General features: G+C 39.1%; 1 protein-coding gene and 1 long non-coding RNA gene across 2 annotated transcripts; one reads left to right on the forward strand and one right to left on the reverse strand.

The window, feature by feature from the left end:
- Nucleotides 1–3790: 3790 nt before the first annotated feature.
- LOC139128614 (uncharacterized) lies at nt 3791–4663 on the reverse strand. Its single transcript, XR_011551355.1, has 2 exons — nt 4475–4663; nt 3791–4001 (listed from the first exon to the last, which is right to left on the reverse strand). It is a non-coding gene; the product is annotated as an uncharacterized lncRNA (long non-coding RNA).
- Nucleotides 4664–10230: 5567 nt separating this feature from the next.
- Nucleotides 10231–16662, forward strand: LOC139128621 (uncharacterized). Its single transcript, XM_070694361.1, has 3 exons — nt 10231–10360; nt 11773–14894; nt 16150–16662. The coding sequence occupies exons 1-3, from the start codon at nt 10231–10233 to the stop codon at nt 16660–16662; spliced, it is 3765 nt and encodes a 1254-aa protein (XP_070550462.1).
- Nucleotides 16663–17034: the final 372 nt, after the last annotated feature.

Raw genomic sequence — 17034 nt, forward strand, 5'->3', positions numbered from 1 at the left:
TTTGGCGTTATAAAACCTCACATGAAGTTTGGCACTTTTAAAACCATGTCCAGCCAAATTCTCGGAAGAGATAAATTAAAGTTGATAAGATGTAAATACGAGCACACTGGCACCCGAGGCCGGACGGCTCAGCTGGCCATTTCTGTGACCGAGCATGGAGGTAGTCAGCGTTTCCGTTACAATTTCAAAACTTGCGTACGATTTTACGCAACTGAGTTTTTATTTGCGTAAAATGTATTCAAAATGCGTACAGTAGGAAGCAGTATCTGAAGTGAGCTGGGCAGTCTTTTCTGTAGAACTCAGGGGGGGGGGGGGGTTCCTGTAATGCGCATGCTCTATTAACAAAAAACAACAACCTGGGGGGCTTCAAGGTGTAGCTGAACGTTTGCCATGCCGTGATGCATGTCCCGTATATGATCGTTGAGCAGCCCAATGAATTCATGTTCAAAGAAAATACCTTCTGACTACGAAATTAGTGTTTCAAAGGGCCAACAAAAAGCAGATACTGTTCAAAGTCCAGCGGGACCTCTCAAGAATGCAACCCGACAGAGTCTAAATGGTCACCCGTAAACACTTTCCAAATAACATGCGACGTAATGACCATTAACTGTATTGTGTTACCAACAACGTAGACTCGATCGATTCTCGAATTTTTTGCATCTTTAGTGCCATTGTCTGTACAGAACTGATTGACATGACGTTTTGTGATGATGAAATACAATGTTGCATAAAGTGCTGCGGTCTGCTAAAGTCTAAAATGTTGAAATATCATGATAAAGGGAAATGTCACTTGCAAGCAGGTGCATATGTTCTATTTTTGTCCTGTATTGAACCACGTTCAGGCAATGTAGTGCGGGCCAAGTACGTCGTGTCATTGGGCGGCATTTCTCAATGCGTATTTGTTTACGCAGTCATGATTTTTTAGCTCCCATAGCCATATGTATATATGGCAATGGAAGCTATTCTTATAGGCTAGGGAAATGTCTGTATGTATGTATGTCTGTATGTCTGTATGTCTGTGTGTCTGTATGTCTGTATGTCTGTATGTCTGTCCGTCAACATCAAAAACTCCAAAACCGCTGTACATTTCATCTTGATATTTGGTGTGTACATGGATGATGGGCTGTAGATGAGATTTTGTTCAAATGAAGTTGTCATTGCCAAAAATATGCAAATTAAGTGAAAAAATATAAAAACAGTCAAAATTGAAAAAACTCAATAACCACTGAGCAGATTACATGAAAAATTAGCATGTAAGTACTTTGGGCTGACATGAAATGATTGTGCACATCTTGGGTCAGTATCTTGGACTTGCTATTTTTCATGAATTTTTTTGTAATTTTCTCCCATTTTTGGTCAAAAAATCTCCTGCTCTGAAACCACAAGTCCGATTGATTTGAAACTTGGTATGGAAGTGCATAGGAGTGACCTTTGCCAAATTTGGGCAAATCGTGGTGAAATTTGCATATTTTTAGTTTACACGTCCATGGACTCCCATGTATAAGGCAGATCTCCATAGACTCCCATGTATAAGGCCACGAAAAATAAAAATTTAGTTTCTCATCGTATTCATATTGCAAAAAGGATGCAGTGACACAATTTTTAGTCCCCATGGATGAAGTCCAGGAGCTTATAGATTGGGTCATGTCCGTCTGTTCGTCCATCCATGAGTCCATCCGTTCACACAGATATCTCGGATATTTTGACAAAATGTCATATGACCTTGATGACCTTTGATCTCAAATATACATATTTGTCCATAACTCAGTAACCACAAGTGCTACCACCCTTCATATATGGTATGATGGGACAGCTTATGACGCCACATATTGTACCTCATTAATTATGCACATATCTAATTTTGAGCGAGCCAATAGAGCTAGAGGTCTGATTTTTGGTATATAGGGATAACTTAGCAAAACAATTTTTTTGACAAATGTCACGTGACCTCGGTGACCTTTGACCTCAAATATACATATTTGTCCATAACTCAGTAACCACAAGTGCTACAGCCTTCATGTATGGTATGATGGGACACCTTATGACGCCACATATTGTACCTCATTAATTATGTGCATATCTAATTTTGAGCGAGCCAATAGAGCTAGAGGTCTGATTTTTGGTATATAGGGATAACTTAGCAATACAATTTTTTTGACAAAATGTCACATGACCCGGTGACCTTTGACCTCAAATATACATGTTTGTCCATAACTCAGTAACCACAAGTGCTACAGCCTTCATGTATGGTATGATCAGTCTGAATGCTGGGGGTGTAATTTGAACAGCGCCCTCAGAAAAATAGCCTCGTTTTCATTTCAAAACAAAGGTCGCAGTAGTACGCAGGGGTCACACAAGCATGGGTCGCCTAAACATGCCTACATTCACGCTATACCGCGGACCTGAGTGAATGTTATAGGTAATATGTGTTTTTTAGGAATTTGTTTCTGATATAAACAGTTTGTCATGTAAAAATAAACCTACCTTCAAAAGATTGTCGATGTGTATACTGAGTAGTTTCTGTTGCATAACACGATTTGGGTCTGTCTATGAAGGAGAAACGGGGCTAGTAAATGGTCTTCCGGGTCTTGAACACCGATCAAATTTCAGCAGTGTCTTTTTCAGTAACAATTGATTGTGTATACCAATTTTTAACTTCACAGAGCTATTTTACTGGAAATGGTACACTTTTCAATAGACCCTTGGTGAAACTTCGTCTAAAAATTTCACCTATGAATGCCGTTTTCTAGTACTTGTTACAGTGGGCATTATACATTCACCACAGATTAGATGGCCTCTACAAACGAGAATAATTTTATGTTAACTACAACTACAGTTCTTTTGGTATATTTTTTTCTCAGAATTTTAGAATTTATAAATTGTTTTATGTATCTTGAAGTCTGTTTCTATATATAGGAAAATGAGAGCAACTTTACACATCGTTTTCTACCTTAGATAGTGATGCGGTATATTGATTCGATCAATGTGGTTTAACCCTTTCACCACCATGGTTTGTCCAAAATCCATTGTTTTCTATGGTAAAGTTGGACCTGTATACAGGGAACTGGGGGTGAAAGGGTTAATGATATGGAGAAACATGGCGAGACACCGGTGAATCGATAGTGCTTTGACCCTGGTCATGTGATCTGGGTCCCCGGGAGTTATTTATCCCACATGTTAATTTGATAGTAGCGATTGTTCATCAAATAGAGATGCTAGTATGGTGTTATGTTGTGGTCTGAACTTTGAGTGGTTTGTTGGTCGGACCATTCGTGTTCATTTTTATCCTCGTGCTTGATTTGTGCCTGAACGAGGATGTCTCTTAAGTTTTATTCCTTTTGTATGCTATGATAGGTTTTTCTGGAAAAACTTTGACCAGTGTTTGATCGGCTTCTATTATTTCCAATTTTTTGTTAGACATTGTTTGATTGCCTGGTTTTGATGAATGGACTGAAGGTCGTTGTGTAAACCAGTTTTGTTCTTATGTCATATTCCTCTTATCTTTATCGGTGAGGTATCGTCGATGGTTGGTGAGATTAACATCTTTCTTTATACAAGATATATCTTTTTTTCTATAATCTTGTTGTTGAAGTTTGCGTGTGAGAAAGTGACCTTTTCAATGAAGTCCATGTCGTTGTTGCATGTGCAAGCATATCGGAGAAGTTCACCTTTAATGAAGCCTTTGAAAGTGCCGCTCGGGTGACACGAATTTCTCAATAAATTTGGAACGTGTCGGTTGGTTTTGTGTTGGTTAAATTAAAAAGAAAATTAATAAGTTCTGAATTCAATATACTGCAAATACAACAGCTTTATTCTAAATAAACCTGAAGTTTGATCAATACTTAAGCCTCAGAGACTTGACTGCAACAAACTGAGACAAATCAGACGCGAAAATTACGTCAAAAAAGTTAAAAGTGAACAACCATGAGGTCACATGCACAAGTTTTTCTATGGGAAGCCCCGGCTGGAAGCTTCGAAGCCATCCTCGGACTGTGATGACCCTGAAAAAAAAAAGAGGAAAATAATTAAAACAACTGTGACACGAATTTTACGTATTACAACCTAAAAGTGTCACTTGATGATAGTTTCCCCAAAAAAGTAACATTTGACCTAAAAATACGCACATTTGGGGATTTATTTCACTATGAGCGTATGTGCGTACGCAGTGTACGTGTAAACGTACAGTACACTAATGTTGATTTGGCGCCATATTGGATTTTAGCGGCAAAACACAGCGGCGAACTTTGCCGCCCAACATCAAATTCCTGGCATGAACAGACAAAATTCTGCGGTAAAAAGCTAATTTATAGTATAATTCCACGAACTATGCTTGATTTGGGCCTTAATTTCATGCTACCGTAGTTGGTACAGCAACACAAGTCCGCGCTCGACATATAACATCGTACTATGAAAAATCGCTGAAATCGCAAAATTCACTTTAATTTTTCAAACAGAGCCCCGAAAAGTCACTTACCTTCTCAGAAAATCCAATTGAAGAGATGAAGTTGGTCTCCAATGATAATTATCGGCGAAAAAATGAGGATTTGGGAGCGACTGAAAAACTGTGTTAGCCAGCCAACGGTCACAGTGTAGACTGAGTTGCTGAGTGCCGTTCGAAAGGAAATGGCATTTGCATATGCAAATTGCACCCCTAGCGTTCAGACTGTGATGGGACACCTTATGACGCCACGTATTATACCTCATTAATTATGCACATATCTAATTTTGAGCGAGCCAATAGAGCTAGAGGTCTGATTTTTGGTATATAGGGATAACTTAGCAATACAATTTTTTTGACCAAATGTCATGTGACCTCGGTGACCTTTGACCTCAAATATACATATTTGTCCATAACTCAGTAACCACAAGTGCTACAGCCTTCATGTATGGTATGATGGGACACCTTATGACGCCACATATTATACCTCATTAATTATGCGCATATCTAATTTTGAGCGAGCCAATAGAGCTAGAGGTCTGATTTTTGGTATATAGGGATAACTTAGCAATACAATTTTTTTGACAAAATGTCACGTGACCTGGGTGACCTTTGACCTCAAATATACATATTTGTCCATAACTCAGTAACCACAAGTGCTACAGCCTTCATGTATGGTATAATGGGACACCTTATGACGCCACATATTGTACCTCATTAATTATGCGCATATCTAATTTTGAGCTAGCCAATAGAGCTAGAGGTCTGATTTTGGGTATATAGGGATAACTTAGCAATACAATTTTTTTGACAAAATGTCACGTGACCTCGGTGACCTTTGACCTCAAATATACATATTTGTCCATAACTCAGTAACCACAAGTGCTACAGCCTTCATGTATGGTATGATGGGACACCTTATGACGCCACATATTGTACCTCATTAATTATGCACATATCTAATTTTGAGCGAGCCAATAGAGCTAGAGGTCTGATTTTTGGTATATAGGGATAACTTAGCAAAACAATTTTTTTGACAAAATGTCACGTGACCTGGGTGACCTTTGACCTCAAATATACATATTTTTCCATAACTCGGTAACCACAAGTGCTACACCCTTCATGTTTGGTATGATGGGACACCTGATGACTCCACATACTGTACCTCAATAATTATGCGCATATCTCATTCTGAGCGAGCCAATAGAGCTGGATGTCTGATTTTTGGTATATAGGGATAACTTAGCAATACAATTTTTTGACCAAATGTCATGTGACCTCGATGACCTTTTACCTAAAATATATGTTTATGTCAATAAATAAGTAACCACAAGTGCTATGTCCTTTGTATTTAGTAGGATGGGAGACCTTATGACAACACACGCTTTACCTCATTAATTATGTACACATCTAATTCTGGGCAAGCGAATAGAGCTGGAGATCTGATTTTTTGGCATATAGGGATTAATTAGGAATATAATTTTTTTTTCAAAATGTCATGTGACCTCGATGACCTTGACCTTGATTATACATATATATGCATATTTCAGTAACCACAAGTTCTATACCCTCCAATTTGATAGGATATTAGACCATAAGATGTCACATCTTGTACCTCATTTATAATGCGCATATGTATTTCTTGGCTGGCCAATACTGCTAGAGGTCTGATCTTTTTCCCGATTTAGAACCATGACTTAGACATGCCTCATGTGTTTCAAATTGGGAACAACGACATAGACCTATGTGCCCATAGATCTCAACATATACACTCCAGTGATACTTCTTAATGACCACATTTCCTGCCCCATCAAGACTAATACTCCTATTACAAGTGGGGACTATGTCATTGTAAATGACTTGTTGAGTTAATGGTTGTATCACAGTATTCGATATATCTAATTCTGTATTTTTCCATTTTATATTCTGAATAATTACATTAAACATATTTCACTGTCTCCAGTACATTTCATTTAAGTATTTTCACTTCATGCACTTTATGCCTTTCACACATGTTCAAATATCTGACCAGAGAACAAACACTAAATAGTCCAGGATGGGAGCTACAGTGTCATTGACGCTATTTTTTTGCGTATTTCCGAACAATTTTGCGTAAAATACGCAGGATTTTGCGTTAACGGAAACAATGGGTAGTACTACACCATGGACAGGAGTGATCAGCTATGCTCCCAAGGTTATTTTCTTGATTAAGTGTCAGCGATATAAAGCAGTGTTCATTGTTTCATGACTGTGAAATTCTCAAAGATGCTAAAATATTTTAGGAATTTCTGTGCTACACTTTGTGTTACTGTTACTGGCAGCGCCGTGCTGCCTATCGTTCAGTCTCGCAAAGAGTCAGTCAATCAGGAATAAGTTAGATATTTCCCAATGTTACTAATTATAGAGTAACACATACATGAGATGTAGTACCTGTGTTTTTTTATTTACAATCACTTTTGTAAAGCAGCTCAATCAGTGTTCAGTACTGGTGGATGTAAACACGGCCATATACTTCTCCGGGTCCCGCATCCCCTCGACATGTTTTTGGCAACCTGTTGCAGTCTTGCTGCTGTTCTCGCTCTTGTCCACAGTTCATGATGATACACACGAATGCTTTCTGGTGACAATGGTTGTACTGGTACAGCATTGCGATCACATAATCGATGTAGTAGCTCCAGGAATTAAATTCTATCTTACCGTACATCTGGCTTCCGAATCGTGTTTATTTGATGCGAAGTCACAAGTGACAAGACCAGGGCACTGCATGTGAGGCACTTGAATGTGCACCGCAGAAAACGTTTGTCTGAATGCCTCTTTTCTGACCTTTCCTTGTAATTTTGGCAAATACAGCTATACGGCATCCTAAACTGCATGTTCAACTGGCAATGGCTCCGGTTACTTCAGCCACCAAAAGGATTACTTCTCATCATGTTGAAGCCACTGCGGTAAGCATTCGCTATGGCCGTAGTGAACACGCTCACTCGAATGTTCAATTAGAAACGTCATTGCCAGTGGCAATGCCCGCGAATTCCGAAACAACCTGAATGGCAGCCAACTTCAAAATCGCACAAAATATCGCATTTTTATGATGTTTAATTGAGTTGTTTGCTTTGTATGATGCATTTACTTGATAACGTAGGGATGGCAAAATCATATAGCATGGCTCATTTTAAAAAAAATTAACTTGGAATTTATGCGGGACATACACTTTAATTCAGTTTTGCAAGATATTACCAGATTTGATTGAACAAGATTTACTTCAATGGTCTTCTTGTTGGTTTATGTAGCGCAGGAGCAAATACTGGTAGAAGGATCTGCCTTCCAAGCACAAAACAACAGGTGCCATATGGCAGCCAACCTTTGCAAGACATCATTTGACACAAACCTGTTCCAGTTTCTCCATCGGGAGAGTGGGTTCACCACTGTTGACATTATGCTCATTCTGGTTAGTGGTGCCTACCCTACCAGAATCGGGAAACTTAACCTTCGCTTGCATGGCAAATTTGAGTACTCGACCCATGTATGCGCGCGCCTTCACACGAACCTGCGGATGTTTTACTCGACCATGCCTTTACCGGGCATTTCCCTCTAGGGTAATTTTCGAGTTAACTTTTATAAATCCCGTGCACAATGCGCCCTCATCAGCAAAACTAAATGTACATTGCATTGCAACTACTTGGTACTACTTGCAATGATCATGATCAACCCCTCTACACTGGTCGAAAACACAGCATTTGGAGTTTGTCAGTCAAGCATACACGGAGAATAGGAGTTTATATGTATATGTGAGTTAGTTTGAACTTTGCAAGTGGAGATTATTGCCTTGTAATTGTCATTTCAATATGATTCTAGCGACCCGGGCGTGGGGAAGGCCTGTTGAAGATCCCCTGTACTTTTCATGTGCAAAAAAATCTCTGAACCAGACAGTAAGATTTGAAGGGACTGAGTTACTATTACCGGCTGCCCCGCAAGCCGTGTGGCATAGCCAGCACACAGCCATGCCATGCGGAAGCTGAATCGGATCTCTTACATAAAGGTAGAACTACGGACGGTAAGAAAGACGTCAATGGTAAAACGTACCAAGTACATTTACCTCAATGATGTCCACGCAAGACTTACAGATTTCAGCCGGCCGGCGTAGCCTCGCTACATTGCAACCACCGAACCTAAGCCAGCTTCCATAATGTGCAGTGATCACAGTACGTACCACAGGCAAAACGAAAAAACTTTATCCGTATGCATCGAGCTGGCAAGTCCAATAGCAAACTCGCCTCTTGGTTGGATTTCGCTGTTTACCTAATTTTTGTGTTAAATTACTCTGCATTAATTATCGGACTTAAACAATTGAAGACGTAGATGATTAGGCTGATCATACAGCTTAGAGGGCCTCCAATTTGCATCGACAATACGTCGAGGACGATAAGAGTCATCATATGTATTACTAGTAATAGAAAACGTAATAAATGAAGTGATCAAGACATGAACTTTACTTTTAAACATGGTGACTTATGAGTTTTATGCAGAGATGTATGGTCCCCTGTTTTGTGCTCGTCGTAAGGCCCGCTGCTCCTGCACTAGCAGGTAACTACAGCCCTGGCTACGATGCTGTAGCTGTATGCTCCCGGCGTTGTTAATCAATTTGTTTATTTTACAACTTGGATATTTGTTGTCCCCTCGAAATTGTTCAGTTTTGTACTTCGTCCAATTTCGGAATGTACGACACAGCATCGTACGCAGGGCTGGTAAACTGCCCTGTCTGTTTTGACCAAAGTATACTGGTGTCATGGTTGTGGTCACCTGGACCAAGCCCCGGTACAAGATTCACTTCGACATTGTCACCTTTCACAATATTAAATATATAATAGTTATACAACTTGCTTGGGAGGGTTGTTGGTATTTCTATGAAAAATATGCTTGCTTCAAATAAAAAAATTAATACCGTCAAGGACAGTGTGCTCACATTCAGTTTGAATTGGTAAATTCAAGAAATATTTAAACCTGAAAAACAAGAATGACAAAAGCAAATAAGGTCATCTTTAGGAACATGCATATCAACTTCTATAGCAATGGACAAGCAGATCCTAAATACATACGCAAATGTCAACAAAAAAATTAGCCAGTGAAGCTTGACAAAAAGAAAAGGTTGGAGAGTGGGGAAAAAATAAAGAGTGGGAAAAAATGTACAAGGGATCTGGTAAAAAAGTAACGCTACCTCATCAATCTTCTATTAGGGGGGTCGCGCGCTCAATTGAATTCCTTCACTGGGGTGTGCTCATTGAAATACGCATGAAAAAGTGTCATCATGAAGAGGGTGAAGTCGTCGTTCAAGAAGAAAAAAAAAGTGTAATAAAATAAAATTATTTACAAACTTTGTGTGTGTTCTTTTCTGTTCTTCAATTTTTATTTTGAGCAATGGTTTTCTCCGCTGAAAAATCAGCGAAATTTGGTTCCGGCTGACGCGCGCTAAAAAACGGCGCATTGATTTACGTCGTTGCGTCGTTTCTAGGTAGAAAAACCCTATATGTCTTATTTTATAGACCAAAATTCGACCTACATGATGGTGGTTACGTATCGAAAATCGGCCAAATGACCGCAAAAATACATCAAAATAAAGATTTAAAACTTGATTTTCCTTTTTTTCTTCCGTATGATTCATAGTATACGGAGCCAGTTCATGAAAATTTGAAATTTCAGCTTTCTAATGATATACAAATTTTACGGATTCGAGTGAACATGGTCTCCGGAAATTACAAAATACTTTCTGTGACAGAGCGTAATCAGTGCAAGTTGTCATGGCGGGTCGTTCGAACAATGACGCCGACCCGGCGCCCAAGAGTTTTCTGACCTCAAATGGAGCCTCGGCTGATTCATATGCAAATATTTCAAGTTCTCACAAAGATAAAGTTTCGGGAAAGTTTTCAGGTAAGTCAAAATAAGCTTTTTAACTGTTTTTTTTTGTTTCGATCTGATTTTTAGTTCGAAATTAGAATGTTCATTCTTTTCTGTACTTGTTGTCATGTTACGATCTTTTTCAGTTTGTTGACATCGCGTTGTCGAATCGAACGATTTTAAATTCTCACTACGTGTGTGCTGAAGTCCCGGGACTTCGATCAGCGGCGTTCAAATGATTGTCATACATGTTTGTAAGTTATAAAATGTTGAAATAAATATTTGGTAGCCAAGTTTTACGTTGTAGCTGCTGTGTGTTCGTCCACTGGACTGCGGGAAAATTTGCGATTCGCGTTTTCCTCGTACCGTTCAGATGTATCCGTCAATTTGATCCCGGAAGTACCGGTAACATAGGTCGGGGTCCGAGCGAGCGTTCAGAATAGGGAATGTAAAATCTATGTAACTGCGATTTTTGTCATGATTTCAATTTAAAAAGAAGTTCCACTCGGCAAAAATGTACTATCGAAGAATTTGAAATTCTCGTTTGCCAAACCGCGCGAAAATAAAATTTACCGTGACTGAATTATGAATGTAAACATGAATGATCGAGACGGCGGTGTCGCAATACAGTTTACATCGCGGACGGTAACATCGCAACTGCAGATTTACTTTCTTGAACTAAATTCCCAGTACAGAGCAGTTTAGTTTACACTTTTCACCGTTTATTCTGTCGATGTCAGATAAACGTGTACGTAAAGCAACTAAATGTCGGAGCTGGAAGACTCACAGTGGTCAAGTTAGCATGAATCAGCTGGGCGATCTAAAAATAGCTACTGTAGACATCTGTGCGGAACTTCCGGTTTATACATCCGTGGTGTCGCAATGCGAACGCTCGGTGTTTTTCATTTCTAAATGATAAAATTCAACAGTATGAAGCAGTAATGAAATGATCAAGCCGTATTTAATATTTTGATGACATAAAATTGAATTCATGACGATCTTGTATCGCTTATAACATGAAGACCGACCAATAGGGTCATGCTTACATTCTGCTTAAACCCTCTGTGGCTCATTGAGTTTAAATGTTTACTATGTATTGCGACTATTACTCACTGCTGTACTGATGAATATGAAGCTAGCATTCAGATATTTTATTTGTAATAGTTATCCTGTTTGTAAATACTTATATCTAAATAATAATGATAATAATAATAACAATAATAACAATGATGATGATGATGAATAGTGATGATGATGATGATGATGATGATGATGATGATGACAACAACAACAAAAATATTCGTTTCTGTAAAAAAAGTATGGTAATTTCTGATGATTACCAATCTCTGGTATGGCATGATGCAATCTATGAAATGAAATATAGTAATCATTACGAGTATTGAAAGATAAAAATATGATATATTTTTTTTTATTTTTGCTTGAAGGTCATGACAAAGATAAACCAAGAAAAATATATGTAATTGGAGAAGAGTGTGACAGAAAAGGGATTACAAGAGAGATACTGGAAGGAAATGGTGTTTGTGCTGTAGAAAATATAACTGAAATGGTTGTAGCTGAGCTGGAGATTTATAGAGCCAAAGAAGGGATAGAGTGGAAGAGAGTCTGCAATTGGATTGACAATTTGTATGGAGAGCAAAACATCCTTCAACAGTCACTGCGAACTTCTTTCCAGAGTATGAAGGCAAAAAGAGACAAAGCAAAAAGAAACCATAATGATGCATGCATAGAGCAGATGAAACAACAAAAATACTATCTACCAATTAAAAGAGAACCATCATCCAGTGGAAACACAACAAGTAAACTACTTACACCAATGCTGAAACAAAACAAAAAATTGAAAGAAATGCTTGTAGATAAAGATGATGCTCTAACCAAAGCATACATTGAATGCAGAAAAACAGAATTACAGCTTGAGTATATAAGAGGACAGTCAGAGAAAGAAATGAAGAATATTCAGAGGTTACAGAAAAATTTGAGAGCGAAAGAGGAAATACTAAGTGATAGACTGGAGAGATACAAACCAAGAAATGTAGATCGAAGAGAAGAGAGGAGAGACAGTACAATACAAACTTTGACAAATACTCTTACTGAAATGAAAGACAAACTCGTACTTGCAGAGAGAAAGAATGAACAATTAAAACTCAAAACAGAACAACTTAGAGCATCCAGACATTATTTTAAGAGTAAGGAACTTACTAAGCGAACAGAAATGTCAACAGATATTACCAGAGCCAGAGAGAATGAAAAGATATTTGAAGCCAAGGTGACTTCTATGAACTCAGTAATAGAAAACCTGGAAGAGCAAGTGAAAGAAGGCAGACAGCTACACCTAAAAGATCTAGACAGTGCAACTGGCCAATATTCAAATGATGTCAGATTTTGTTACATGTCACTGTCTAGTCTTGGAGTGTCAGCTAAAAATATGTCCAAAGTTGCAGCCACGGTACTGAAAACTCTCGGAAAGTTTGACATCCAGGAGAGTGATTTGCCTGCTGAAACATTCTGTAAATTAATTCCTGCAGAAGCAAACATAGTTTCTTCAATCCAGGTGGCCACTGAACTTGAGCAGTCAACCTATGTGACCCAGCATAGTGATGGGACATCCAGAGATGGTGTTAAAGTTGTTGACTTTGAAGTGACTGTTAGAGACGGAGATACCAGGACATCAGGACTCTTAGAAGTGCATGCGGGGGATGCTGCTACTCAACTCCATGCATTTAAATTTGTGATGAATAAGCTTGCAGAGCTCCATGTAGATCACACCAAACCTGATGCTGTTGAAGACACATTTTCCAAACAGTTTATCAGCAAAATTAAGAATACTATGGGAGATCAGGCTGCAACTCAGAAGAGCTTCAATGAACAACTGGAAAAATTCAGAGCAGAGGTGGTACCCGAAGTCGTGAAAAACTGGGATCAGCTCAATGAAGAAACAAAAAGTGAGATGTTATCGATGAACCACATGTTCTGTAACCTCCATGCCCTCATTGGCTGTGCAACATATGGAGACTCTGCATTGAAGCTACTTGAAGAAGTGTGGCGGTCAAAATATGGAAAACTTGGTGCTGAAAATGTCCGCGAATTTCAAGACCGAAATGGGCAGTATGCATGGAAGCATGGTGATTCAGCCACTCAACGACTAATTCGCACTGTGTGTGATGCTATTGCTCCTGGTGGAAATCAACAAGCTGGTGTCATAGGGCATTTCAAAACATACTGCAGTATCAATGGTATTCAGCGATGTGAAGTGAAGGCATTCCGGGCAAATAGGTTTAATGTCCTGTTTGAGTGTGCTGCAGGAGTGTACTACCATAGGCTACATATAGCTGCTATGTTCAATGATGGGTACATCAAAGCAAGCAACAAGTTGTTACGTGCTGTTTGGGCAGATATACAGTCCACTCCCCTGTTGGCTGGTTGCAGAGCACTTGGCATCCTCTACAAACAACTTACAACACCATTTTGGTCACTCGTTGAGAATAAGCAGGTACATATCTTGGATATGTCTGCTCAAGTTCAAGCAGCATACACCAAGCTTGAACCCTGGAGTAGAGACGCCACACCTCTCCTTGATAGCAACTTACCAAGCATATTCTCTTTACCTGATGGGAAACCAATTCAAGCCGTGAGAGACCATGTCTTTGACGCCCTGTATGATAGTCATACTGATGAAGTCAACCTTCTCACTAAGCAGGCACTCGAAACCGTGTGCTGTGGACTAATGGTTGTTTTCGAAAGACGGTTTCAAGATCAACTTCATGGAAAATACAAGAACAATACATCAGAGCAAAGAAGAACAGAACTGAAACATACAGAGAAGTCAAATAGGAGAGGAGAGAATGACTTTGGGTACTGGTCCTACCTGAAGCAAGTAAAGCCTTCTATTGGTATGTTTAGTGCCGAGGGAGCAACAATGTACAAGTGCAACAACACAAGTGCATGGTTGGATGCACTGTCAATAAATGAGCCAACAGAATTTCAGAGAGTTCTCAATCAAGCCAGAAGAGAAAGGAAGAAGTGGGAAGTAAAATATAAACAGTGGCAGGAAGAAAATGACCAGAAGAAAGAAGAGAGAATGAAAATACAAGCACAGGAGTATGAAATTCAACAACAAAGAAAATTGCAACAGCAAGCAGATCGGCTGAAACTTATACAAAACCATGGTGGTCCCTGCCGTACTGCGGATGATGTAGATAAGTTCTGCCAGTCATTGAAAACAAAAACCAATCAGATAAAAGGTCTTCGAGCTCACCTGGTATACACAAGGGCTAAATGCACAGCAAATGCAGATTATGCAGCTCACCTGTTTAAATTTTCTAAAAGTGGCATCAATCTGAGTGTTGACGAACTGAAAGAAAACCTGAAAACTGTCCTGGCAGATGATGGCAAAACATATGACAGAAAGGCAGAGAATGATAATGAAAATGATGCAGCTGATAGTGAAGACGTACAGGACATGATAGACAGAATAAAGGCTCAGTATGCAAAACATGTAGTAGAGGCAAGACAAAGTCAACAGTCACGTAACACAACATCTAAGGGACTGGTCAGTTTCTTCGGCCTGGGGGGGGGGGGCGGTGGATTATTTTTTGCCGACGTCAAAAAGTGGCTGACCACCCCTATTCCAAATTTTGAAAACAGGGTGACCCCCCTATTCCAAAGTTTGAAAACAGGGTGACCCCCCCCCCCCCCCCCCCTGCACGCGACAACTGTAATATGTAATATGTTAAATATACCGGTAATACTGTAATACATATATATATATATATATATATATATATATATATATATATATTTTACATACATTTATATTTTAAGTCATTAAGTGTTTTAATGAAATTGTTGGCATGTCAGTTGTAAGATAGGAATTTCAAAGTGTCAATCTTAAAGTTTGAATACAGTACATTTTGAATGAGCTGTGAATGTATTTCACACTTTCTATGCTTATAACCAGATGTCCTGAACTGTTGTACTGAAATGGATGTCAATCATTAATATCAAACAGGAAAAAGATGTAAATCAAAAATTTTGATGCGTGTTAAGACTTGCCAGCCATCCAATTAAATCTCCTGAGGAGCCATAGACAGGCATTTTAGCCAAATCTGATCTGTGCAGTGTCTGAGATGACCTTTTCTTGTAACATTGATACTTGTGCATGTTACTTTCTCATACTGAATTCTCATAGAGAGAACAGAAAAGTATCAGGAATTTGCCATGCTTTTCATATGAAATGCAGATTTCATAATAGTACACTTTCACTTAACAAACATCAAGATATCTCTGGTATATATCTCTGATATATTAAAGTATGGCGCCCGAAGGGCGCGGAGAAAAATATGAAACATCCTGATATCTCTGATATATATGTCTTGTACATTAAAGTAATGCACAGGAAGGGTGTGAAAAATGTCTGATATTATATTAATGTGCTCGAGAGCACGCTGAAAAATATTGAACATACATATACCTCTGATATATGTATGCCTGATATGTTAAAGTTGGGCGTGCTGAAAAATATGTCTGATTATTAAAGTTAAGCGCCCGAAGGGCGCGCCGAAAAATGCAACTGGATGAAATTTGTGGCTGACACGATGCAATTTAGGCAATGATTAGCCTGTGTCGAAATTCAAAAACACACTGACCCCCCTATTAGGCATTTCAAAAACAGTGTGACCCCCCCATCACCAAAGTCAAAAACAGGGTGACCCCCCCCCCATGAATCACCGCCCCCCCCCCCCCCCCCAGGCCGAAGAAACTGACCAGTCCCTAAACACAAAGCCACACAAAATGCAAATGAAAAGAGCAAGACGGAAAGGAAAACCAATGACACTGACAACGATGACAGCCATGATGATGATGATGAGGAGGAGGAGGAGGAGGAGGAGGAAGAGGAGGATAGTAGTATGGAATATGGCAGTGATTCAGATTCAAGTCATGAATCTTGTGAACCTAAAATAAAGAAAATGAGAGTTTCTTTGACAGGTCAGCTGACTGTAAATACCGGTGAAATGGTGGCTGTTGCATTCGATAACAGTTGGTATGTAGGTCAAGTGAGAAACACCAAGGACAACACAGTTACAGTTAACTACATGGAAAGATGCCAGTCACAGACAAATCATTTCATCTGGCCAAGGAAAGATGATGTCGCTGACACTGATGTGAAATTCGTATTGTGCCGAGATGTGGAGGTTGTCCCAGGAAACAATCTGCGCTATTTCTGTGTAACTGACATAGAACGCATAGAGAAAGCTTATAACAGATATTGGAACAAATATTTTGCTTTAAGTAATAAGCAGTTACAAAAGAAAAAGTAGATGGTGAGTGTCAGAGTGATAAAAAAAGAAACATGTACAATAATTTGTTTATTTTATTACACTTTAATACTTCTTGGACAAGTTTTATGTATTTCCAAAAGAACTTCATGATGGCTGACCCAGTGAAGGGAATTCTAAGGCGCGCATGCTTACAGTAACCTTGGTACAAACAAACCTATGTAGCCTAAAGCGACCATAGACATATGTGTATTCCTGTGTACATGCTCACTCACATGTTTTTTGTTTGTACCCTATCACATGACTTCTTCCGCGTACATTTTCAATGGAACACTACAGTAGTCTGCACACAACAAATTGATTCCAGAGTAGGCCTACTGACACTCACAGCAACGGTTAAGAAATCACTGAAAA

Source organism: Ptychodera flava, unplaced genomic scaffold (assembly GCF_041260155.1).
Source record: "Ptychodera flava strain L36383 unplaced genomic scaffold, AS_Pfla_20210202 Scaffold_61__1_contigs__length_779756_pilon, whole genome shotgun sequence".
Classification (NCBI taxonomy): domain Eukaryota; kingdom Metazoa; phylum Hemichordata; class Enteropneusta; family Ptychoderidae; genus Ptychodera; species Ptychodera flava.

Excerpts from the sequence above, each read along its gene's own strand:
- LOC139128621 (XM_070694361.1), top strand. The coding sequence starts at position 10,231 with ATGGCGGGTCGTTCGAACAATGACGCCGACCCGGCGCCCAAGAGTTTT. Across the intron at positions 10,361-11,772 it reads AGTTTCGGGAAAGTTTTCAG|GTCATGACAAAGATAAACCA; the intron begins GTAAGTCAAAAT and ends TTTTGCTTGAAG. Across the intron at positions 14,895-16,149 it reads ACACAACATCTAAGGGACTG|AGCAAGACGGAAAGGAAAAC; the intron begins GTCAGTTTCTTC and ends GCAAATGAAAAG.